General features: G+C 35.2%; 2 protein-coding genes across 23 annotated transcripts; both read left to right on the top strand.

Annotated features, from left to right (window-relative positions):
* The first annotated feature begins 2,652 nt into the window (after positions 1 to 2,652).
* On the top strand, positions 2,653 to 26,621 carry LOC105225396 (uncharacterized). 16 transcript variants are annotated; one of them, XM_049450990.1, is made up of 3 exons: positions 2,653 to 2,772; positions 22,318 to 24,186; positions 25,941 to 26,621. In XM_049450990.1, the coding sequence occupies exons 2-3, from the start codon at positions 22,323 to 22,325 to the stop codon at positions 26,168 to 26,170; spliced, it is 2,094 nt and encodes a 697-aa protein (XP_049306947.1). In that variant the 5' UTR covers positions 2,653 to 2,772; positions 22,318 to 22,322; the 3' UTR covers positions 26,171 to 26,621. The 16 variants fall into 16 exon arrangements, with proteins under 16 accessions (XP_049306947.1, XP_049306933.1, XP_049306942.1 ...); XM_049450976.1 differs by having other exon boundaries at positions 2,766 to 3,054; XM_049450985.1 differs by lacking the exon at positions 2,653 to 2,772 and adding an exon at positions 3,004 to 3,075.
* Positions 2,936 to 20,434, top strand: LOC105225394 (uncharacterized). Of its 7 annotated transcripts, none has more exons than XM_049450992.1 (3): positions 2,936 to 3,075; positions 16,628 to 18,496; positions 19,754 to 20,434. In XM_049450992.1, exons 2-3 carry the CDS (start codon positions 16,633 to 16,635, stop codon positions 19,912 to 19,914), a joined length of 2,025 nt encoding a protein of 674 aa, XP_049306949.1. In that variant the 5' UTR covers positions 2,936 to 3,075; positions 16,628 to 16,632; the 3' UTR covers positions 19,915 to 20,434. The 7 variants fall into 7 exon arrangements, with proteins under 7 accessions (XP_049306949.1, XP_011202130.2, XP_049306950.1 ...); XM_011203828.2 differs by lacking the exon at positions 2,936 to 3,075 and adding an exon at positions 3,842 to 3,983; XM_049450993.1 differs by lacking the exon at positions 2,936 to 3,075 and adding an exon at positions 4,708 to 4,847.
* Positions 26,622 to 27,414: the final 793 nt, after the last annotated feature.

The raw sequence follows: 27,414 nt of genomic DNA, 5'->3' as shown, positions 1-27,414 counted from the left end.
AACTCCCACATTGGTCGATGTACAACATTTTCTCCGAATTTCAATAACACATGGGTAGTTTATATTGCAACATGGAAATGCTAAAATAATGTTATGTGCTAAATTAGGATGAAATTAGTCGAGTAGGTCCGGATATATTTATTTTCAACTAAATTTGGCTCCTATAAAGCCCTCTGCCCGTTAGTTACCGATTTATCGTACTATTATTAGTTTTTAACAAAACCGTTCTATGGGAAGTGGACGTGATTATAATCCGATTTAAATTTATCGGTAGACGTGTCGAAATGATTTGATCTGTGCAAATTTCATTGATTTGGGATATATGTATATACATTAAATCCATTAGAGGGCGGGGACACGCACAATGTTTCAAACATTTCAAACCACAAATGCCCCTTGCTACTACAAACGCTTGTACAAATTACAGTTGTGATGCAATAATTTGCAGCGAACAAAACTATCTGTAGCAACATGTTACAAGAGCATAAACATTAATTTGGGGCATATGTAGGTAAAGGATGGAGTCATGTGTAGAAGTTCACGCAAGTGAGGAAAGTTCTCTGATTGCCATTCACTTGGGAGTGGTCAGAAACGCTTCTATCCCCTACTTAGGGTTGTGCGCTGGGTTTGGGACCCGCCACGTAAAAAAACACCCCCAATGAAAAAGCATAAACAGCCTCGGATGAGAGACCCCCCTTTTGATGACGACCATGGCAAACGAAATAAGGACTACGAATTGAGGGCAGTAAAGAAGAAGAAGAAGATATGTAGGTAGAAAGAATAGGTCTAGACTCTAGAGTAATATTATTTTCACATTATGCAGACGTGAAAAGTACTTATTCAATTCCAAACAAGTTCCTCCACACAACCTCATTGTGTATATTTTGAGTTTTTTTCCTTACTATTTCGCTATACCATACCAATCTCGGTTATTCTATGTTATGTTTGTTATTCTAGGTTGTTACAAAAAATTTTACAGGTATAACCGAGTTATACGAGTATAATCAATCCAGAAACTGTGCTGTTAGAATAAATTTTTTGATAAACTCTTGCAACACTCAATCCCGTTTGTAACCAAGATTTCGGAATATGGTACACATCTGCAGTTCACAAATATTTTCAAATGCATACTAATGTACCTATGTATGTACATATGTTGCATAATTATGAGAATGTTCTTACACATGTTAATACGTGCAGTACATATGCTTACAAATGTATGCCTATTTTTGTAAATTTTTAATTATTGGCAATAAATGCTGGTACTGTTTAATGAGTCATTGGTTCTAGTTAACCATGCATTGCACGCACTGAGGCTATTCTTTTTCACCTATGTTTGTGTACGTCGTACATATGTATGTACATATGTTGATAAATGCATGGGTAAGTGATTGTAATTGTTTTCATTGAACTATTTGCTGTCTGTCTACTGGTCGGTATGGCAGTGGCAATTTTTTGTCCGCGCCTATTATAGCAGCACAAAGTAGTTCATGTTACGCACGTACAAACATATGTATAAACAAACATATATGCGTGTAGATATTCATAAACACACATTTACCCATATGTACTTGAGTATATACAGACATATACATACATATGTAGGTATATGGTGACATATGAATATCAATCCCAACCTATTTCGCTTATGCGCGATTGTAACCCGTACGAACAATTATCAAGCCTCAGTGTGATAATGTGACGAAGCTCTGCACACAATTACTCGCGAGTCGCGACATTGGCTATGACTGAGACTCTGGTGTGGCGCTAAAGCCAATATTTCGCCGTTTCCGCTTCTGCTTCTGCCTGTGTTGTGGATGCCTTTATATATGTATACATGTACAGTGGTGTTGTTATTGCATGAGTAGTTAACACTGGTAGTGGAATTGAGAATGGCAATGTCGCCACTTGCTAATAAGCTAACACACACAAACAAAATTTAGCACTAAATGCGCACTTCCAACATGCATAGTGCTGAGCGTGAGCACCTTGATGCGGCGCGCTTCGCTTTTCAGCAGCAATCGACAAAGTTTATCACATGAGTGGGCAGAGAACGAATTTGCTGCACATGCTTCCCACTGCTCAATCCAATTCAACACAATTCAAATACTGATCGGCTTCTTTACAGTTTTATTCATGCCGACTTAGTAAATTCAAGTGTTCATACATGCATACATACATATGTACCTATGTATATACGCCCGCCAATGCGTATATAACACATACATATGTATGGAGGTATGTGTCTGCAATTACTTGTTCGGTGCATGCTGCTCCCTTGTTGACTTACTGTCTTGCTCGCCGCACACGTCCGCATAAACGTAGCTACAAGTACGTATTCCTATGCATGTATGTATGTATACATGTAAGTATGAGTTGTTAGCATTGCTTGCTGGCAGTCTGCTTTGCTACTTTTGCTTTGCCGCTTTGACTTTGGGGCTTTTTGCTCATTTGGCTTCGCCGCCTTTCGATTTCAACTGTTGGCTGGTTGCTTGTTGGCGCTTATACGAGTATTATTGTCTTTGTTTTTCGCTGTTGGCGCAGTCACAAATGCTGAAATGGCCTGGTCGCTTACTGTCGCTCCATGCTGCTGTGTTGTGTGTGCCGCGCGCTTATATTCTCGCCCATATCTGTAGCCAGAGCATTGAGCCGCGCACAATTCCATTCCTTTAGTTATCTGAAAGCAGTCTGAGGAAACGGTTGCGGGCTCGTCGCTACCGGATGATAAGCAATAGTCTATTTTAAATTGATCGGCGCTAGTGGTGATTATTAGTTAGTGTTTTGTTTTCGTTTTCTTGCCACTGCGGCTTAACACACACGTTCGCAGTGCACGCCACAAACACGCGAGGCTATATGTACATTCATTCATATATCCATATACATACATACTGTACAAACACATATGTATGTAAATACTTAGTGCATCGCGCAACAGTAAAACGTGCTTTCAGTTTTTCAATATTCGATTCTTCATTCGCCCGTTTGTACATATTTCCGTTCTAGTATTCTTTAAAAAAATATTTGAACAAAAAGAAAATAAATAAAAACACTTGCGTACGTACAAACTTATGTATAGTAAGTATATTGGTGTGCATGCGTATACATAAGCATATTTTAAGAAAATAGAATTACATGACATATGTACATATGTATGTGCGGCGTAGTGTTCGAAAACAGAAAACAAATGGAAGGCAAAAAGTGAAAAGTATTTAAATTTAGTTAATCGAAGCATTGTGGTCGCAAGAAGCAAATGAAGTCAAAACACAAGTGAAGACAATTCGAAAATAGCAACATAGAAAGAGAAAGAAGTAAATGCAACGTTAAAAGAGGGAATTCTTAAGTTTTGCGAAGGAAACACACAAAATATCGTTAGCAAAAGCTTGAAGCAGCATTTGCGCCGATTGTTTGCCCACACATCCAACTAGCCACAGAGGCGTGCGCATACGACTTACTACACACTCACAAATAAGCGATTGGGAGCGAGTTCTAGTTACTTATACACAAACAGATACGCACACAAGTGCAAGCGCTGGCATACGAAAAGAAAGGCGAACTAGTATTGAAAGTGTTGCCCACAGCTTATCAGCTTATGTGGTAGAACGGTCTATGTATTCTGGACAGGTGCATAAGCGCATAAATCTAGCTGCGCACCAAAAACAATTCATCGGTGCCACCACTCTGAACATCATCGAAAACAACCGTTGTTCCGTTCTCGCATACAAACAGCTGCATCTGCGTCAGATGTCCGACCGGGCAGACACAGATCGACGACAAAGCTAACATAGATAACAACTATCTACCAAAACAACCAGTACATACGATAAAAGCAAACCAACAATAACAACGATTAGGGCAATAGCACCAGCGGCAATAGGCAATAATAATAAACAACAACCACCAGCGACAATCGACAACCCAAAGACTTGTGCATTGACGGCAATACTTTGTCGTATTGATTTATTTATTTATTCATCACACTGCAGGTAAATGTAAATTATTTTCGCAATTAGATTTTAAATTATATGTATAAGTATGCGCGCGCGAGTATGTAACTGACAGCAGTTCGCTAACTTTACTATCGATCGGGCGCTATCGCTTGGCCTGAGAGTCTAATCAACCAAGAAACCGTAGCTTTGCGGACGGCATTAGTCTGATATTTAGCCCAATTCTACTAGACATTCCCACATTCCTTTCGTTTCTTGCTTACCCCACTGTAGTGCGTACGCACCTATACACGATACGTTCTAACCGATTTTGACTGCAATAGTGGAAAACTTTGAGCGTTCACTCACCATTACTGTCGCAATGTCGCGTTGCAATCGACAGCAATAATTTATATTCTAGTGTGTATTTCATGTACACGCCTGTGCATGTGACACCACTACCACTGCATCGGCATGGTGCGCGTCAGATCATTCGCCCAGTCGGCCCATTGCGATCATAAACACGTAACAAGTCGTGTTGGCGCTCGCTGTGGTGCTGGCTTTCGCACCGGTTGCCGGCAAGCGGATCGCGCACGCTACACGAGCAGTTGCGACTATTGCTGCCCGGCCGTATTTGCTGCTTTACCCAATACGAATCACATGAAAGTATGATTGGTAATGGTGCCGAAATACTGATTCGCTGTTGTTGTTAGTGTGCAGTGGCCGAGGCTGTTGGCATTGGATATGACGTAGACGACGTTTGCGACGTTAGTGCTCCCAGCAGATACTGTCTAAGTGCACCGCATACTTGGTAATGCGCGATGGGTGTCGTACCCAGCGTTTTGATTTCTTAGTCTCTTATGAGGTAAAGACTGCGCATGGTGTGCGAGTTCAAAAGCGGTTTCTCCGGTTAAAGCAGTTAAGGTAAGAGCAAAACAAAATGAAAAATAAACAGTCACATTAAGAAGAAAAAACTTTTGCCGACTTAGTCTATTCCATTTATCGGCGGACAAGTATTTACTAATGGATATTGAACTCTTCTGATGCCTTATTGCACGTTGTACACGCACGTGGCATTAAGTGAAGGGCATATTTTTCCCGACTTAAATCCATACATATACAATGTGCATATACATACATAGTATACAGTATAATAACTGTTTTATGAAAAGTTCGATTTTGAAATATCACAACAAACTTCTATACTAAAATTCGTTAGGAAGGGCTTCGGAGGACTTTTTGGAGACACTATAAAGCTACTAAAATGTTTTTGTGAGGTATTATATTTTCTTAATTGTATGTATGTATACATATATGTATACTACATATTTATTTATTCGACTAAATTCCCAATGTCAACTGTTCTGAAGATATTTTGACTAAAATGGATTATAAAAAACTTTCGAGCTTTATGTGTAAAGGATCTTGTATCAGACAATAAAGTTCTGTCGAGCAAACCTTGCTATTATTTTGTTATGAACATATAAAAGCCAAAGAACCAAAAAGATAATGTGGACATTACCAAAGTTTAATCCCTCTAATGTAAAAATACATACATAAGTAGTTTGTAACAGGGAGAGGCTTTGTTTAAAATTAATATGAAATTTTAACAGTTTGTTTCGTTTATAACGTTGCATGTAGCAATCTTGTATCTAGATTTTTAAAAGCTCGAGTCAGACTGAGAAAACACTATTATACATACATATGTATGTATATGATACGAGTACTAATAGAATAATTACAGTTGATGAATCATATATCTAGATATGATGTGCACATGCACATGAATGATTGGCTAGACGGACAAGGAGATTTAGCCCAAATCATCTCTTCATCTCCAAATCATAATTATATACTATCTCTCTCGTATATGTAGGAATTATTTCAAAAATATATAGACCCCGATATGTTTGAATTAACATTTTTGGTAGATCACAATTAATCTACTAAATTAACTAAGCGATAATAATATTATACTAAAAGCAGTAGAAATAATTAAGAAGTTATTTCATCGCTTTCTGATCAACCTCTAAGAAAGCCCCAAAATGTATGGATGTCACATCTACACTATTTACATACTTACAAACTTACACATAGTATGTATGTACATAAGTTTGCACTTGGAGCATGGCTGCTAAAGCATGACCGCAAAGTACAGCAAGCATGTGAGCGGTAAGAGCATCGTGTGAGTCGCAATCACTCACACATTTACATAAACGTATCTATTTATGTGACCATAGTACATTTTTGAATATAAATATGAACATAACTTAACGCACATACTTATATATGTATATGTATGTACGCATAAACATTTATTTACAAAAAGTATGACGACTGCGAAATCATTATCAGTTATACACAGCAAAAAGGGGCCGGTGCGAGCTTTAGCTTCATTTTTCTGAGAAAACAGAAAATTTCGAAAATTCTTTATTTTTCACTTATATTAACTACATTTTAACAATAGACTAGGCGCTTTGTACAAACATATGTACGTGTATATACATATGTATGTATGTATATACATTCACATACATATGTACGTACAAATGTGGATATGTGTGCAATGACTACGCTGGGTGTTTATTTGTATATTATTCAATTTGCTCTCACTTTATTGCTGTCAAAATATGTGAAGAATTTGACCTTCTCGATAATTATTTGTTACAATCGATGCGGAGTTGCATTACTATTATGAGAGTCATGGGTAAACTTAAAACCAATTGCAAGTAAAAAATGCCACATTTCATATTTGTACACACATACATATGTATGTTTGTATGTACATATACGTATGCAGGTCAATTGATTGCATAATGCACGACGGATAAGCAATCTGTATCATAATCAGTAATCATTTGCATATATGTACATATGTATGAATGTGTATTAGTGGTAATAATAGTATTGGTGTGATAGATAGATATACACACAAATTTGTATACATTACTTAATATAATACTTTCGAATTCTTGTCGATTTGCGCGGTCAAATACTTGCGTAACTTGTCTGGAGTATATACGCGCATGCATGGTAGATTTATGTACGAGAATTGGTTCGCACTGTAAAAATCTACGGTAAGGATCACCGATTATCAGATTTAGTGATTTTTGGAGGATAATTTGAGAAAAAATTCAAACCCGATTTGTTCTAAAACACTTAGTTACTAGCCTCAGAAGTATACGAGTAGTTGGCGATGTAATATTTCGTTCACACACAGATCTATTTTAAATTGCACTAATTAGTGTAATTTTTAGAATTAACCCACTTCTAATTTATGTTTTTTTAATTAAGATGAATTTTAGCGCTCTTCTTACTGTCATGACCTAGTTACCTTCTTATATCGCTTATGTTTCTTTTAGCAGGAAGGAAATTGTATCCTCCACCAAGCTGGTTTATTGCATTGTTCTTACTCTAAAGAAAACGTCATTTTACACCTGTCTTTCTTATTTGCTTTCGATCGGTATAACTAACGGTTTGCATCTTTTGTCGCCAACAGCGATGTTGTCTACCAAAGAACTAAAATTTTCAAATTACCTGGCTCTGGTAGTTGTACCTACACACAACTTGATCAGGATTAGTGAGATGATCAGCTTTATACATATACATATACAAACTTGTGTATGCATACAAACATTGCTGCAGTTTGAAAACTGATAAAGTCCGTTTACGCAGATAACCTATAGCACCTTTACGTTCAAATTTGAAATAAAAACAGATATATGTAAAGCTTTTTTGTATTCCGTATTAAAAGCAACAAGTCGAGATTCATTTATAATAAATGGATAAATAGGCAAATATGCAAATGAGTGAATAACGATGAATAACAAAGTCAATTGCTCTCTTCCTAAACTCGTATGACCACTCTTAAAGAAGAACAATGAATATTAAAAGTTTCAAACACACGTTTTCTACGCATACAGTGTGCAATGTGTTATCAAAAAATTATATTTTAAGCATCCTAAAGTTACCCCCCTGTGCCTACACTACACCTCACGTCGAATGGATATCGGCATTCTAGCAGCAATCACAGGCGTAAAGTAATCGTAATTGAAAATGATTTTTTCGAAAAGGAAAGTTTAAAAATTACAATATTATGCTTGTTCAAAACATTTCACAGCTATATGTATTGTGTGTAGAAAGTCTAAAGTGTGCTAGAAATCTGTCTTTATTTATTACGGGTGGCCTGTTACTAACTGTTATTTCAATGCGGTCCATATATTATAACATTATTCGAGAGCAATAAATTTCATAATCTTTACAGCTGCAAGTTGACTGATTATGCTAACAATTACTTGACGACAAATATTCAAAGGCCAGTAAACAAATCTACTTTCAAACAAGTACTTGATATTCCCTTGTAAAAATTAAATGTGAATAAAATGTTGATAGGTGTTTGGATCGTTCAGTACATTTAGTTGACAGGGTTTTTTTTTATAATATCTTTATGGCTTTATACGACTTGTAGGGTAAAAATTTCAAGTGGCATGTGTACATATACACCAATAAAGTATGTATGTATACTTCACATTAAAAAAAAAAAAACTATTTTGAGAATGCGTATGCATACTTACCAATATTCATATCTGATTAGGGGGTTATATACAGTTAGAAGGCCGAAAAAAGCGAATTTTTTCTAAGAAAACTTTTAAATTTATTGATCCAAAAATTTGCATACATCAGGTATCTTTTAAATTTACTTTAAGACTTAGTGTTAGTAAAAATATTTTTTTGAAAAGGAATTACAGCTGATCTTCGGAAGTTCCTCTCAAAAAAGACATTTTGCGGTGACCATTATATCTTAGAATAGAACACTCTGAAATTAAAAATCTCAAAAAATCGAATTTTTGAAAATTCCATCTTTATATAAATCCTTAAGATATTGTTTTTAAATGCGAGAAAATTAACATCGGTTTTGGGTAATTAAGAGCGGAATGCAAACTGTACGCTGAGAAGACTGAAGACTCCACGTATCCAAACAGTAGGCTGACACTACACCCAGATGTCGGTCTTGGCCGCGTCGATAAATCTTCGCCGGTGTTTCCGTATTGCGTTCAACGTCGTCAGAATCGTACATTCAGCGAACGGAAGTGTTTTCTACCATTCAGAAAACATGATCAAGCCAACGGAGCCGATCTAATTTTATGGCCTGCTCTATAACCATATCGCCGAAGAGCGTTTTCTCTCCAACGCTCATAAGTCGTTAGACGAAGTCTTTCACCACTGTTAACAGTGATATAATTTCCCAATCGTTCAGATCCTTTGTTTGATAACTAGAGGTACCTCGCTTGCCCCCACTTTTTATGATTCTGCACGCACTGCCCTGTTGTTGCATCCGACTATGTCGATATCGTCGGCGTAGGACATTAACTGGTGACTCTTCAAAAAGATAGTATATACCAGGACGGTTAGGTCTGTCATACGGATTATCATCTTCAGCAATTTATTACTGAAACCGAAGTTCCTATTCTGATGGAGCTGGTCTTAGCGTTCAACATCTTTTAAATAGACGTTTATGCATGTTTTGTAGGAACTCCTAATTCAGACATTGTGGCATAAGGCAATCAGTAATCGAAAAATTAAACTTTTCAACTTAAGGGGAGTTATTAAGCGGGAGGCCATCAAATTTTTATTGCAAATATTTCTTGGCCACTATTGAAAATATGTAACTTTTAGTTTTTATACTCCTGCCACATGTTGTTACAGAGTATAATAGTTTTGTTTACCTAACGATATCATCTAAAACTAATCGAAATAGATATAAACACCATTAACCGAAAATCTATAAAGTGTCATAACCAAACACTCAATTAAGATATAAAACTCTAACTTGGCACAGGCGATCGCAGGAGCTAGGGAGACCTGTGTGTAAAAAAGTTTGAAAAGTTGGCGTGACCCTGCCCTCTAATAACTTTAATGTACATATCTCCTAAACCATTTAAGCTACAACAACCAATTTTGCCTAGCACAATTCAAGAAGCAATTAATATAAGGGAATAAAACTTCTCACGAATAATGACTTTAGAGTAAGCCAACCTTTGGCCAAAAATTGTTCAAATCCAACAAAAAGTGTTCAAGCCCCTAAGTACCGAATATTTGGACCCCAGTACCTACAGTTGACTTTTTACCAAACATATTAGTCAATGTGTCATATTTGTAATTAATAGAGCAGAGAGAATCTTTTCCTGATAGTAGTATGTCTGTGTGCTACAAATTGCTTGAATAGGGTCAATGCCCCTGTAGGCCTCACATACCTGATGTAAAAATTTTAGGAACAATACACATCAAAACAGGGCGATCTCTTACTGCACAAAATATAAAGTTATAGTACATATGTATACCTAAACTCATCAAGTGAATCGCAATCATTTGTAAATATTGAAAATTTCGTTAAAGCAGATCACTTAAACTGCTCTCGAGACGTGATGGTTTGAAGTTTTGGAAAATACCATTTCTATAAAAAAGCTTTTCTTACATTTGTTCTAAACGTTATCTTAAAATAACATTAAATTAGACAAAGTAAAATAGGTGTCGCCAACTAAATATGGGTCCCTCATCATACTCGTAAATAAACATACATATGTATGTACAAATGTGTGAACATATTTTTTTCTTTATTTGAAAAATAGTTGACATACATACTTATAGATGAAATGTAATTTTACTTCTCTTTGTTTTCTCCATTCACGAACAAGTATATATGTTACTAGATTGTATATATATGTAGGTCATGTAAGTTCGTATATTTTTATAAATATGCGTAATCATATGTACATACATACATATGTATGTCTGTATACTCGTATACATTATGAATTCCCATTGCAGGGGCCTCTCTCTTATCACAAATCGGAAAGTAGTGTTTCGGTGCAAAATTATAAGGCTGCACTCAAAGTTCATTTACATTTCATTGTTGGGTCATTAGACTTTTATAATCTTTGTGATTGCGACGATCGTCTACACATGCTTATAAGAAAACCTATTTGTACACATTTTAATTAATTATTTCTAAGTAATTTATATATGTATGTATGTATATATTACATTCAATAGGAATATGTACATACGTTCATCTTTGTAAGTGAATGAGTGTGTACTTATACGGCATTCAAAAGCTCATATGAAAAATAACAGTTAAGTGTGCTAATTTGCATTCTTTTCTATCAACGTTGGAAAACGTTATCTCATAATTTACGCAGTGGAATATTATTGAAACATTTCAACATATTTTTGAGGCTTTATCGTTTTGACGTTAACTAAAAACTAGATTGTAACCGGAAAACAGCAACGTTTACCCTATACATATTTATTCAAAGTATACATACATTTTTCCCTGCTCGGTAAGTCACGGCTTGAAAACTTCCCACATAATCCTTCAGACTCAGCCAAATATTTTCAAAGAATACTATGACTAACGCTTTTTGAAATTTATATGTACATATATATAAATGCAAGTAAAAACATACTATGTCCAAATTACGTGTCAAATAATGCGAAAATATTAGAATAGCCTTAAAAAATTACTACTTTATAAAATAGTAAATAACAGTACTTCAGCGAAACTATGTTTTATATGTACATATACTCTGAACAGGGGATAATAAGTTGCCACGTCCGAGACGCTCTGAAATAAGCTGCTAATTTGTCGAAACCGCCGATATCGGACCATTTGATATATGGAAAACGTGTTTATTTGACGGAATTTGGCGTTAATTATTGTAAAAGGCAATTATACAATATTTTCAGAAATTTTCCATATCGAAAATTAGTTGAGATTGTTATGTGAACAAAATATTACAACTGGACCTAAAAGCTTTGAGGTGTATGTCATTAACTGATTGATTTTATAAGGATCTTCTTTCATAACTGTGGAACAGTATCCACCAAAGAACAGTAGGATCAAAGTAATATTAAAATACCGGAATCAATTTGAGCATTGTAGTTAGAAATTATAATTGAACCTACTATATTATTATTGAAATTTTAACGAATTTTTAAATTCGAAGAATTAAATTAAAATTTAATAAGAAAACGTACTTATATTGTAATATCAATTACCTATTTCCTTGCGCTTACGAAAGCAGCCTATGTTGCCTATTAAATTTTAATTGTTATTTCATTTTAATTTTATTTAGTATCAGTTATTTATATTACTATTAGGAGAATGCACGCTATTCATAAACATCAAATAAATGCATTGCATATTTTGGCAAATCAAATGCTTTGCATGACATGGACATACATATGTATGATTTAAAAAATGCTTTGCATAACGCGTTTACGAAAGCAGCCGGAGCACTTGCGTGCGGTTTTTAATACAACGTAGAACGCAGACGTTAAAAATTTCTGTATTCATATAATTTATATATATTTTGTATGTAGATATATGTATGTATGTATATTTGTTTTGTAAATATATAATTTCTTAGTACTGATCTGCTAGAAAATGTTCCACCAAGAAATAAATAACCGGTGAAAAGTATGATATGAGTATTAAGATGTTTGCTTACTTACGCTTACACTTATATTTATGTATGTATGTATATAGTATATATTTATTAGTGCAAATATTTGCTCATGTATTTTTACCTTCAGTGGCCGCCTTGCTTTCACAGATTTGTACATTTTTTGTCTCAGTTGACAATCTTAAAATAACAAGTAAGTAAATTCGGAGTAAAATATGTCGTAAAATACTACTGCTCAGTTTCTTGTTTGTCAGCTTATGCAGTTGAGTCTAAAAACACAAGTCACAACGTATGAGTACATAGACGGCTACGATATTAGATTAGTGTCAAATTCCCTTCATATTATTATATGTATGTATATACATAATTATATAAAGTATACACATAATTTTTATTCATTTATTAAATCAAATCCTTTTTAATCGTATGTTACTTCGAAACCCTTGCTGACGGATGCGTTCTTTGCGTAATCGAAATATATAAATCTTTTCATATATAAACTTTTTTTTAGAATTTTTAAATATAGTAGAGTCATAAAAAGCACTGTCGTGCTAAATATTATATTACTGATATTTGTTGTAACAGCTAGAAACTCTCTTATTATTCATTTTCATATTTAAGTGGCAACTCTTAATGGCATAGGAATTTATTTATTTTTATACAGACGAGCCTAGTATAAAATTCGCAAAAACCCATTGTACAAATAACAATGAGTTAAAAAACTTAGAAATTTTTAAGAAATTTAAAAAACCCTTGCATTAGACAGAAATATGTGTCAAAAGTGACGATTTTAATCTTGAAAGATGAATACAAATGAAATGCTTTCAACACTATTTGTGTTGAGTAGTATATGAACTCACACAAATACAATACATAAATAGATACTTCTAAAAATGATACAAAAATAAAATTTTCAACAAGTAACATAAAAAAATGTATTACGCACGAAAACATATAATATAGCATCTGCAAATACATAGTATAATATATTTAGGGGCTCGGCAAAAGCTGTCAATAAAAAAGAAAACCCCGCAGAAATTACTAGTAATACATAAAATTCGCATCAAAATTACTCCAATTGACCACACATTATTAATTTTAAGTCATTATTGAACCATAGCTTATTTTCGATACTGCTTTTTGTTGAAAGTACATATGGTACATAGGACAATATAAAATTAAAACGGAAAACTATAAAATTTAATACTTAAAACTATTACTGTCGTTGCTATATAATCACAATTTGGAAATTGTACTCAAGAACAATTGCTAACACATCAGTCGTTTACACATTGTGCAATGATTACGGCCTTAGGAATGAACGCAACCCCAACTTTCCTCCAAGCAGCAGCAATACATGTATTCCAATCTAATGCTCTTCGCATAGATGAGTACCAGCTTATTGCACGACATCGTGAGAGACGTTGCAGCTGTGCTGGTATAATGTCATCCGGCCCAGAGGACTTGAATGGTTTGAAAGAGCTGATCGCCCCTGTCGGGGGACTTTTATTCAGAAGGCTCGAAAAAGATATGTAGTCCGTCTCCAGCACTTCAAGAGGAGCTATCCCAGGGTAAAGATTGCTCGGAAAGTGAGCGTCCAGGAGCAACTTAAGGGAATCCTCACTCTTCTGAGTCCAGCTATCACTTTCATTCTTAAATACTCTAAGGGAATGGAGTCCTTTGCAAGAATACACTTGAACTGTGAATGCTTTGTACGAAGACCTCTTGGGCTTCCTAATTTCGGACTTGTGGATTGCTAGTCCTACCTTTTATAATGCCAAATCGTCTGTAAGAAACCCATATATTTGATAGTTCCAGTCTCCAGCTAAAGACTTCAGCTATTAGCGACCGCGTCAGGAGAGAGCAATGAGAAGCTTTCTGCAGTATTGGTCCGCTTTGTTTTTCTGAAGTTCCTAGAGGTCCAGACTGTCGGTTACCGACGAAAATATTAAAAAAGTCCACAAAAAATTATTTTGGATGACCGTAAAGTGAACTAAGGCTTTCTATTGATATCAATTGAACGTGTACATCATATCATTCACAAATATTTGGGTATGAGAAAGCCCTGTGCAAAGTCTGCGCGGCATGAGCTCAGTTTTGACCAACAACAACGAGGAGTTGATGATTCGAGGCAGTGTTTGGAGATGTTCACCCGAGTGAATTGCACATGATGGAATCCATATTTGGCAATATATTGCTGAAAATCCGAAGTAAAGATTAAAAACTTTTTTTTTTTAATTTTGTGTACAAAATTCGAAACAAAAAATTAATTTTTTATATATTGTAAGAAATTCTGGAAGTATTCCAATATTTATTGTGTAGTAGACAGAGTAAATATTGGAAAACGAGTTCAAGTTTTTCTAATAGGTAACTTTATCTATTTGAGAATAATCTCATACTCCGTTCCATCAGTGCTCATGAAATAAACCCAATGCATCCATACGACTACAGTTACAGATTTTCACTAAAATACATACACTCATTCATACCCTCGTATGCACAAGCAAAACCTTACGGGTATGTGATATGCTATAAATAAACTAGAGTCGGTAGTGTTGACTTTTCTTGATTAAAGCGATGTATAATGATAAAATGTCAAGATTTTATTTGGTCTGTATTGTTTTATTAGTAATTCTAAATATTAAAATTGAAGACAAACCAGGAGTGAATGATCAGAAAGCTGTTTCTGAAATTCATTATGAATTTGGCAACTAGACTGGAACCAAGAACCAATTGCTTTACTGAAAGTATTTTCAATTTTATTTTTGGAATATATATTTAAATTACAACAAGTTCTCTAAAAGTCAAGGTATATTTTTCCTTGAATGAATAAAATTAAAAAATTGTCTTGTTTTTGGGGGGTTCAATGCAATGTTCTATGTCCATAGGACCGATGCTATAAGGTTAAGCGAATGAGTTTTATCAAGCGAAATCCCAATAGCTTTTAGCCAAACAATACAGTTCCCGGCTAACAACATTTGATAAACAAATAATACTATTTCAAAATACCGTTATAAAGATAACATATTATGGTCCAAAATAAGATGATAGGTTTTATCTAGTTAGAATTTGCATTGTAAAATCAAGTAGTAGCTATAAATCTTCTGGTTGTCAAGTAAGCAAAATTTTCCAAATACTTTAGATTTCTTAGTTAAATATATTAGATTATTATATACTTATGTAGATATACGTTAGTTATCTATACATATGAATTTTTGTAAAATTATGATTTTAAGCGTATTCGTTTGAGTGATGCTTTGAGAAGAGGTACAATCTCAGTTTTATTAATTGTATAGTGCGGTTAAGACCTAACAACATTGCAAATAAATGACTTGTTTTTTCGAAGAGAGGGAATCGGATGTCGCTTATTTATATTTTCGTTAGCTTTGCTGAAAAAGTGCCGCAAATTACTGTTACACAGAAAATACTGTGTAATAGTTTTTGACTTAAATTATCTCGGATTGTTTGTAAATTCTGTAATAAAACTTTATACAAGTAGTACAAGTTGCAGTTAAATAACAAAGTGTCTTTCCCACAAAAATAGTGAAGTAGTTTCTTCTGTTGCAAGAGTAACACTTTCTCCACATAAGGCACTGTTTTCATACTCTTTATTTATAAAATTTCTGTTAAAATATTTCATAAAAACTTGAAAGGTATGCTAAACTTATTTTGAGAGACCGCAAATATTGTTGTTGTCAATTTATTAATTGCTTGTTTTAAAAATTTCTCATATCATCTTCTCGATAATTGGTAACTCTTTTCTAAAATATGTTTAAGTAGATATGACAAGCTGAGTCGATTTAACCATGATCAAATGCATATATGCGCGTACTAGTCCTTCAGTAGGATAGTAGATATCGACCTAAAATTTTGCACACGTCCTTTTCTCCCTACTCATTTGTCGTCACCTTCAATATCGGATCCCTCAGCTGCCGTACAAACTTTCGTATTTGACAAATATGTTTAAATTCGGCATTAGCATAGTCCAATATTATTATCCAAGGTCATGAGGGACCAAATATGCGAATAAATATTTTTTTATGTACAGTTGTACTGATATAAAATACACAATGTGACTTTCTAAACGTAATCCCTAATCTTACTTAGTGATTATGAATATTACCAGTATTACATAAGACATCTTATCGGCCATATAATTATAACGGAATTAATTTATTTTGAAATTGAATAAGGCAAAGTAGTTATTTATTGTTCACTTCCATTCTACTCTACTTTTAGAATAAATGGCAACGCAGAGCAGCAGAGCACATGAGGAGACCAAAGCCGTGGCTGAGCCCCTAAATGGAAATGATGAAGATTATGAAATCGACGAATCAACTGCAGCTGTAGTCGTTCCACCGGATAGCGGATGGGCATGGGTCGTGATGGTGGCATCATTTTTATGTTGTACGGTACTCGACGGGATTGTTTTTTGTTCTGGTTTAATTCAAGAAGACTTAATCAAAGAGTTTAATGTTAAAAAAGGTTATGCGGCACTAGTGTCTTCACTTCTCAGCGGTTGTTATTTAATGGCAGGACCATTTGTAAGTGCCTTGGCGAATCGCTTCGGTTTCCGCCCTGTAGCTATGGCTGGAGCGCTGTTTGCAGCAGCCTGCTTTGGTATATCATATTGGGCTCGAAGCATTGAATTCTTATTTATCACATATGGGATTCTCGCTGGTATTGGTTTTTCCATGGTCTATATACCGGCCGTTGTAATAATTGGCTTTTATTTTGAAAAGTGGCGCGCTCTGGCAACCGGTATTGCTATGTGTGGTTCTGGAGTGGGCACTATTGTATTCACTCCATTAACTGATATATTGCTAAAGTCGGGTTGGAGATACACACTTGTTATTCAGGGAATTATAATTGCGTTTTGTGCTTTGTTTGCATGCGCCTTTCGACCAATTCAGCCCATCACACTGGCTGTTGATGAAGATTCTAACGAAAACAAGAATGATAATGAGAAACGCAATGGACACGGCAATATTGTTGCACCAAAGCCCCAACTCCATCAAGCTGCCTTTACTAAACCACTGCCTGAAGGACGTTTCGCTTACTCAATGCCAAATTCAGCACATAACACATATATGGGGGCATCTCCCAAGCATCATTATCCCACAGCTGCGGAAGTTTTTAGAGGTGCCAATATTGAGCGTCGCCTCTCAAACTCTTCCGGTAAAGGTACCGAATTGAAAGCTCTGCGGAAATCGCAGCCTACCACTCCGAATGGTGAGCCGCAACCCTCACAACTTCACTTCAATATCAACAAAGAATTAACAACAGTTGGAGAAAATGAAGAAGAAACCGAAAATGAGAATTTAATCGAAACTGAGGCAAAACCAGTGGTAATACAGGCACGTAGGCACACAGTGTCTGGCAGAAGGCCAAACGACATCGTTGGGAAGAAGAGTGCAGTAGGATCGCAAGATACCGTGCACAATATTCACACTAGACCAATGTACCGTGATGATATATTCTTCACTGGCTCCTTGGCACGAATTCCACAATATCAATCACAAACTTCCCTAGCCTATCATATGTCGGTGACACGTCTTCCAACCAAACAGGATATGCTTGAGGATCGCCAAAAGGGATGCCGACTATGTCCTGAAGCTGTACGGCGTACTTTATCGACGATGTTGGACACTTCGTTACTCAAGTCGCCATCATTCATGTGTCTGGCCTTCAGCGGTTTTCTAACCATGATGGGTTTCTTTGTGCCTTTTATGTATTTGACACCACGCGCCGAAGCGGCAGGAATGGATAAAAGTACTGCACTTAGCGTTGTTTCTGGCATAGGATTAGTTAATACAATTGCTAGGTTAGTTTGTGGTACGGTCAGTTCAATTCCCAGCGTGAAACCACTATGGTTGAACAATGTGGCAATCACAGCGGGTGGCCTGGCGACAATTTTCAGTGGACTAAAAATAACGGTTGTGACTCAATGGGCATTCGCTATCTTCTTTGGCATTTGTATAGCTTGTTTTTCGGCGTTGCGTTCGCTAATTGCCGTGGAAATGATAGGATTGGAAAAACTAACGAATGCATTTGGATTCCTGATGCTGTTTCAGGGTATTGCAGCGACAGTTGGAGCACCTATTGCAGGTACGTTATTTTTTGCATAACACTTGTTAGGATTATTATTTGTAGTATTTCAAAAAGAAAGAAATCAAACTTTAACTTCAGGGACATGGCTCGCCTTACTAAAGTTATTTAACAAAACTTACTGCAAAAATGTTTTATACTATCTCCTCATACAGTATGAAGATGTTGGCTCTACCTATTCACTATACGGTTATGTTGAAAACTACTAAAAGTGTGATAACTCATTAAATAAATACCTCAGCAACAATAAATTTCACCTGCGAGGTGGCACGAAGGACCCATTGTAAAACTTGGACATTGGTCGCGACTTTTTACCGAAAATATTGGTCAACCTGTGAGATCGGTTGAAGGAATGTAGAAAATTAGATAGGAGTGAATATTTTTATGGTAGCAGAATGTATTCTAAAAATTTTCCTTAGCCTCCATATATCTTATACAAGGTTTTACAACATCCTCTTGACTTTGTTTATTAAATATTAGTATTTCAATAGAGCATTTCTTTTTTGGCAATGTTATATAGTAATGCCAAAAATGTATAAAATTGGTTCAATATTACCCAAAGCCCTAATATACTGATCCCTAATGTATTTGAACATTTGTTTTAGTTTCTTAATAACAAAGAAAATATTTCGTATGATTGCATATATGTATGTACATATTCAATTTTTTTAAATCCGAGTACAACATAGTTCAAAATCAATAAATACAACTCTTATAATGGTAGACTTAGACCAATGAGGGAGTCAGTGATTTAATGCTTGTGGCGCGTTTAATCAGTGAGTTATCGCACGGTTAGTAGTTTTCTCTGATTTAGTGAGTTAATTTAGTTCTTAGTTATGGTAGTGGTAGTGGCCCGATTTCGCCCATTTGCAATACCAACCTCTCAAGCATTTTCAAACGACAGAGGGGATCCAAGCAGCATGCACCTCTGCTCTCAAGGCTATTCCGGAGAATGCCTTCCGTGACGCCTTCAATGCTTGGAAATCGCAATGGCATCGCTGAATCGACGCAAAAGGAGCCTATTTTGAAAGTTTTTAAAATTTTATTAAATCGACTCAGTCCTATTACTTTCCGGACAAACTCTTTATGTATGTACGCGTACTATATGTGCTCATTGCGTTTTATTGGTATTCAACAAGGCAGAAATAAAAGAAAGTGTATTTACTATATATAGTATTTTAAATTGATTTAAATTCACAGATTCAAATTCAAGTGCACACCATTAATTAGATTGATCAACATTTTACTACATTTCAGGCATACTCTTTGAGCTGACACAGGACTACAATACTTCGTTCTACTTTGCTGGCGGACTGATATTAGTTTCGGCGTTCCTCTGCTACCCATTGACATATATTGCTAACTGGGAGAAGGCGCGGAATGAGAGAAAAGCCGCGCAGAGCCCCCCAAGAGCCTAAGTACATAAATATTCGGGAATTAAAATTGAAGTTAAAATTAAATTTAAAATATTATCATACAACTGAATGAACATATAACAATAAACTAGTAAAACTAAAGACTTGAATTTAAACTGTGTATGTGTATATACATATGTATATATATGTATACATAAACGACGCAGAAGGATATATACATATATATGTATGTATATATATGTTTTATGCATACACACATATGTTATGTAAAAAATAAGTTCGTGGTGACCGCGACGAAACTAAAGCTTCCTAACCGAAGTCAGGCAAATAGCTTAAATACAATTTATAAGTTATACTGAGAAGTTACGAAATTGTAATTAAATATTTTTTAGGATATGCATATTTGCATATGTAAGTCGAAAAAGTTATTACATATATTTTAATAGCAACGACTACTCTAATTTTAATATAAACCGCATTGTAACACTAACATTGATAATTTATTAATTTGTTAAAAAAAAAACGAAGTAATAATTTAATTAATAAAAATTTTAAACTTAAATTTCCGGTGTTTATCAATTGCATCAAACCATACATATCTTATCAATGACATTAGTCTTTAGTCTTTATATTAAAGGATCACAAAAACGAAACCAACAATACATATGTATGTATGTGAAGTCGCAAATTAATGCTTAACATCCCGGGTTAAAAGCAAAATATTATAGAAGAAGACTCCTCCTTGCATTTTACACAGACCATACAAACACTCGCTAGAAAGTGCTTCGTCCGCGAACTTTTGTTGGATACTGCACATCTTGAAAAACCCATTCAGTCGACTGCTTTTACTTTCGGGCTCATACGCATAAATCCTCGATTCATCACCTGTCAAGATACCATAGATCTGTTTCGAAGCATCGCTTCGTATTTTTAACATTACTCTGGACCAATCGAGACTGTTTTGGTCGATTGACGAATTTTGTGGAATCGAACGTGAACTATTTTTTTACTGTTATACAAGTATGTTCATGCAATATTGAATGTATGCTGGTCTCATCAATGCCTAGTTTTCTCAATCTCATGATAAGTCATATGACGACATGACATGGGACCGATGCTATAAGGTTAAGCGAATGAGTTTTATCAAGCGAAATTCCAATAGCTTTTAGCCAAACAATATTGATAAACAAATAATACTCTTTCAAAATACCGTTATAAAGATAACATATTATGGTCCAAAATAAGATGATAGGTTTTATCTAGTTAGAATTTGCATTGTAAAATCAAGTAGTAGCTATAAATCTTCTGGTTGTCAAGTAAGCAAAATTTTCCAAATACTTTAGATTTCTTAGTTAAATATTTTGGATTATTATATACTTAGATATACGTTAGTTATCTATACATAAGAATTTTTGTAAAATTATGATTTTAAGCGTATTCGTTTGAGTGATGCTTTGAGAAGAGGTACAATCTCAGTTTTATTAATTGTATAGTGCGGTTAAGACCTAACAACATTGCAAATAAATGACTTGTTTTTTCGAAGAGAGGGAATCGGATGTCGCTTATTTATATTTTCGTTAGCTTTGCTGAAAGAGTGCCGCAAATTACTGTTACACAGAAAATACTGTGTAATAGTTTTTGACTTAAATTATCTCGGATTGTTTGTAAATTCTGTAATAAAACTTTATACAAGTAGTACAAGTTGCAGTTAAATAACAAAGTGCCTTTTCCCACAAAAATAGTGAAGTAGTTTCTTCTATTGCAAGAGTAACACTTTCTCCACATAAGGCACTGTTTTCATACTCTTTATTTATAAAATTTATGTTAAAATATTTCATAAAAACTTGAAAGGTATGCTAAACTTATTTTGAGAGACCGCAAATATTGTTGTTGTCCATTTATTAATTGCTTGTTTTAAAAATTTCTCATATCATCTTCTCGATAATTGGTAACTCTTTTCTAAAATACATATGTTTAAGTAGATATGACAAGCTGAGTCGATTTAACCATGATCAAATGCATATATGCGCGTACTAGTCCTTCAGTAGGATAGTAGATATCGACCTAAAATTTTGCACACGTCCTTTTCTCCCTACTCATTTGTCGTCACCTTCAATATCGGATCCCTCAGCTGCCGTACAAACTTTCGTATTTGACAAATATGTTTAAATTCGGCATTAGCATAGTCCAATATTATTATCCAAGGTCATGAGGGACCAAATATGCGAATAAATATTTTTTTATGTACAGTTGTACTGATATAAAATACACAATGTGACTTTCTAAACGTAATCCCTAATCTTACTTAGTGATTATGAATATTACCAGTATTACATAAGACATCTTATCGGCCATATAATTATAACGGAATTAAATTATTTTGAAATTGAATAAGGCAAAGCATGTAGTTATTTATTGTTCACTTCCATTCTACTCTACTTTTAGAATAAATGGCAACGCAGAGCAGCAGAGCACATGAGGAGACCAAAGCCGTGGCTGAGCCCCTAAATGGAAATGATGAAGATTATGAAATCGACGAATCAACTGCAGCTGTAGTCGTTCCACCGGATAGCGGATGGGCATGGGTCGTGATGGTGGCATCATTTTTATGTTGTACGGTACTCGACGGGATTGTTTTTTGTTCTGGTTTAATTCAAGAAGACTTAATCAAAGAGTTTAATGTTAATCTAGGTTATGCGGCACTAGTGTCTTCACTTCTCAGCGGTTGTTATTTAATGGCAGGACCATTTGTAAGTGCCTTGGCAAATCGCTTCGGTTTCCGCCCTGTAGCTATGGCTGGAGCGCTGTTTGCAGCAGCCTGCTTTGGTATATCATATTGGGCTCGAAGCATTGAATTCTTATTTATCACATATGGGATTCTCGCTGGTATTGGTTTTTCCATGGTCTATATACCGGCCGTCGTAATAATTGGCTTTTATTTTGAAAAGTGGCGTGCTCTGGCAACCGGTATTGCTATGTGTGGTTCTGGAGTGGGCACTATTGTATTCACTCCATTAACTATTATATTGCTAAAGTCGGGTTGGAGATACACACTTGTTATTCAGGGAATTATAATTGCGTTTTGTGCTTTGTTTGCATGCGCCTTTCGACCAATTCAGCCCATCACACTGGCTGTTGATGAAGATTCTAACGAAAATAAGAATGATAATGAGAAACGCAATGGACATGGCAATATTGTTGCACCAAAGCCCCAACTCCATCAAGCTGCCTTTACTAAACCACTGCCTGAAGGACGTTTCGCTTACTCAATGCCAAATTCAGCACATAACACATATATGGGGGCATCTCCCAAGCATCATTATCCCACAGCTGCAGAAGTTTTTAGAGGTGCCAATATTGAGCGTCGCCTCTCAAACTCTTCCGGTAAAGGTACCGAATTGAAAGCTCTGCGAAAATCGCAGCCTACCACTCCGAATGGTGAGCCGCAACCCTCACAACTTCACTTCAATATCAACAAAGAATTAACAACAGTTGGAGAAAATGAAGAAGAAACCGAAAATGAGAATTTAATCGAAACTGAGGCAAAACCAGTGGTAATACAGGCACGTAGGCACACAGTGTCTGGCAGAAGGCCAAACGAAATCGTTGGGAAGAAGAGTGCAGTAGGATCGCAAGATACCGTGCACAATATTCACACTAGACCAATGTACCGTGATGATATATTCTTCACTGGCTCCTTGGCACGAATTCCACAATATCAATCACAAACTTCCCTAGCCTATCATATGTCGGTGACACGTCTTCCAACCAAACAGGATATGCTTGAGGATCGCCAAAAGGGATGCCGACTATGTCCTGAAGCTGTACGGCGTACTTTATCGACGATGTTGGACACTTCGTTACTCAAGTCGCCATCATTCATGTGTCTGGCCTTCAGCGGTTTTCTAAGTATGATTGGTTTCTTTGTGCCTTTTATGTTTTTGACACCACGCGACGAAGCGGCAGGAATGGATAAAAGTACTGCACTTAGCGTTGTTTCTGGCATAGGATTAGTTAATACAATTGCTAGGTTAGTTTGTGGTATGGTCAGTTCGATTCCCAGCTTGAAACCACTATGGGTGAACAATGTGGCAATCACAGCGGGTGGCCTGGCGACAATTTTCAGTGGACTAAAAATAACGGTTGTGACTCAATGGGCATTCGCTATCTTCTTTGGCGTTTGTATAGCTTGTTTTTCGGTGTTGCGTTCGCTAATTGCCGTGGAAATGTTAGGATTGGAAAAACTAACGAATGCATTTGGATTCCTGATGCTGTTTCAGGGTATTGCAGGGACAGTTGGAGCACCTATTGCAGGTACGTTATTTTTTGCATAACACTTGTTAGGATTATTATTTGTAGTATTTCAAAAATAAAGAAATCAAACTTTAACTTCAGGGAGATGGCTCGCCTTACTAAAGTTATTTAACAAAACTTACTGCAAAAATGTTTTATACTATCTCCTCATACAGTATGAAGATGTTGGCTCTACCTATTCACTATACGGTTATGTTGAAAACTACTAAAAGTGTGATAACTCATTAAATAAATACCTCAGCAACAATAAATTTCACCTGCGAGGTGGCACGAAGGACCCATTGTAAAACTTGGACATTGGTCGCGACTTTTTACCGAAAATATTGGTCAACCTGTGAGATCGGTTGAAGAAATGTAGGAAATTAGATAGGAGTGAATATTTTTATGGTAGCAGAATGTATTCTAAAAACTTTCCTTAGCCTCCATATATCTTATACAAGGTTTTACAACATCCTCTTGACTTTGTTTATTAAATATTAGTATTTTAAAAAAACTCATAGAGCATTTCTTTTTTGGCAATGTTATATAGTAATACTAAAAATGTATAAAATTGGTTCAATATTACCCAAAGCCCTAATATACAAAAGATATCTTAATAAAATTATGTATTTATGCACACTTTGTATATGGTAATGAACAAGTTTGAATTTGAAGTCTTAGCTTCTTTTATGGTTTTGGGTACGTCATTTATTCCAGGCGGTTTTTTTCTTGCTATAGGCAAAGATAAATTACGTAGTCGTAATGGAGTATTTACTGCTTTCTGCCAACAAAGCAACAAACAATTATAATTCAGTTCTGAGTGAAATTAATTTTGGCGGTTGCAATTGATTTCAATTATATCTGTATTAGAATAACACGGTTGTGGTTTATGCTAACCATATATAACTTTGATAACGTTCTAAGCACGTTATCGTCACCGGCAGTGAGTTATAAATCAACTAATTTTTGTGTGTTACTTTAGCCACTTTGATACACATGTGTGTATCTACTGATCCCTAATGTATTTGAACATTTATTTTAGTTTCTTAATAACAAAGAAAATATTTCGTATGATTGCATATATGTACATATTCAATTTTTTTAAATCCGAGTACAACATAGTTCAAAATCAATAAATACAACTCTTATAATGGTAGACTTAGAACAATGAGGGAGTCAGTGTTCCTAATAGAACATTCGATTTTCTTACCATTTATTGGAACAAATATGGTTTGGAATATTTCGAGATGTGTTCAAATCTTTATAAAGCAACATAATGAGGCAACCAAAATAATATAATCTATAAATCCGACCAACATCAAAAAGCGTTAATTTAGTTCTTAGTTATGGTAGTGGTAGTGGTAGTGGCCCGATTTCGCCCATTTGCAATACCGACCTCCCAAGCATTTTTAAACGACAGAGGGGATCCAAGCAGCATGCACCTCTGCTCTCAAGGCTATTCCGGAGAATGCCTTCCGTGACGCCTTCAATGCTTGGAAATCGCAATGGCACCGCTGAATCGACGCAGAAGGAGCCTATTTTGAAAGTTTTTAAAATTTTATTAAATCGACTCAGTCCTATTACTTTCCGGACAAACTCTTTATGTATGTACGCGTGTACTATATGTGCTCATTGCGTTTTATTGGTATTCAACAAGGCAGAAATAAAAGAAAGTGTATTTACTATATATAGTATTTTAAATTGATTTAAATTCACAGATTCAAATTCAAGTGCACACCATTAATTAGATTGATCAACATTTTACTACATTTCAGGCATACTCTTTGAGCTGACACAGGACTTCAACACTTCGTTCTACTTTGCTGGCGGACTGATATTAGTTTCGGCGTTCCTCTGCTACCCATTGACATATATCGCTAACTGGGAGAAGGCGCGCAATGAGAGAAAAGCCGCGCAGAGCCCCCAAGAGCCTAAGTACATAAATATTCGGGAATTAAAATTGAAGTTTAAATTAAATTTAAAATATTATCATACAACTGAATGAACATATAACAATAAACTAGTAAAACTAAAAACTTGAATTTAAACTGTGTATGTGTACACACATATCTATATATATATATGTATATACATAATCGACGCAGAAAGATATACATGTATACATATATATATGTTTTATGCATACACACATATGTTATGTAAAAAATAAGTTCGTGGTGACCGCGACGAAACTAAAGCTTCCTAACCGAAGTCAGGCAAATAGCTTAAATACAATTTATAAGTTATACTGAGAAGTTACGAAATTGTAATTAAATATTTTTTAGGATATGCATATTTGCATATGTAAGTCGAAAAAGTTATTACATATATTTTAATAGCAACGACTACTCTAATTTTAATATAAACCGCATTGTAACACTAACATTGATAATTTATTAATTTGTTAAAAAAAAAAAACGAAGTAATAATTTAATTAATAAAAATTTTAAACTTAATTTTCCGGTGTTTGTCAATTGCATCAAACCATACATATCTTATCAATGACATTAGTCTTTAGTCTTTATATTAAAGGATCACAAAAACGAAACCAACAATACATATGTATGTATGTGAAGTCGCAAATTAATGCTTAACATCCCGGGTTAAAAGCAAAATATTATAGAAGAGGACTCCTCCTTACATTTTACACAGACCATACAAACACTCGCTAGAAAGTGCTTCGTCCGCGAACTTTTGTTGGATACTGCACATCTGGAAAAACCCATTCAGTCGACTGCTTTTACTTTCGGGCTCATACGCATAAATCCTCGATTCATCACCTGTCAAGATACCATAGATCTGTTTCGAAGCATCGCTTCGTATTTTTAACATTACTCTGGACCAATCGAGACTGTTTTGGTCGATTGACGAATTTTGTGGAATCAAACGTGAACTATTTTTTTATTGTTATGCAAGTATGTTCATGCAATATTGAATGTATGCTGGTCTCATCAATGCCTAGTTTTCTCAATCTCATGATAAGCCACATGACGATGTTGCAATATCAGTTTGCGCACATCATCAATGGTTTCCGGAAGTACAACTATTTTTGAACAACCTTCATGAAATTCGTCTTGGAGTAGCTACTACATCGATCAAATTCGCCATACCATCGATAATCACTGGTCCGTAATGGCCCACGCTCTCTAATAAGCGAGATAAATCAATAACTAAATGCGCCAGAGACGTAAAAATTTGCTGCCAGAATTGTATGTTAAGGTTTTATAGAGGCCGGGGTAAAAATTGGAG

The sequence above is a fragment of the Bactrocera dorsalis genome, chromosome 3 (genome assembly GCF_023373825.1).
Source record: "Bactrocera dorsalis isolate Fly_Bdor chromosome 3, ASM2337382v1, whole genome shotgun sequence".
In the NCBI taxonomy this organism is placed as follows: Eukaryota; Metazoa; Arthropoda; class Insecta; order Diptera; family Tephritidae; genus Bactrocera; species Bactrocera dorsalis.
This window is presented reverse-complemented; position numbering and strand designations above follow the sequence as displayed.

Coding starts and splice junctions, on each gene's coding strand:
- LOC105225394 (XM_049450992.1), top strand. CDS start 16,633: ATGGCAACGCAGAGCAGCAGAGCACATGAGGAGACCAAAGCCGTGGCT. Junction 18,497..19,753: donor AGTTGGAGCACCTATTGCAG/GTACGTTATTTT, acceptor ACTACATTTCAG/GCATACTCTTTGAGCTGACA.
- LOC105225396 (XM_049450990.1), top strand. CDS start 22,323: ATGGCAACGCAGAGCAGCAGAGCACATGAGGAGACCAAAGCCGTGGCT. Junction 24,187..25,940: donor AGTTGGAGCACCTATTGCAG/GTACGTTATTTT, acceptor ACTACATTTCAG/GCATACTCTTTGAGCTGACA.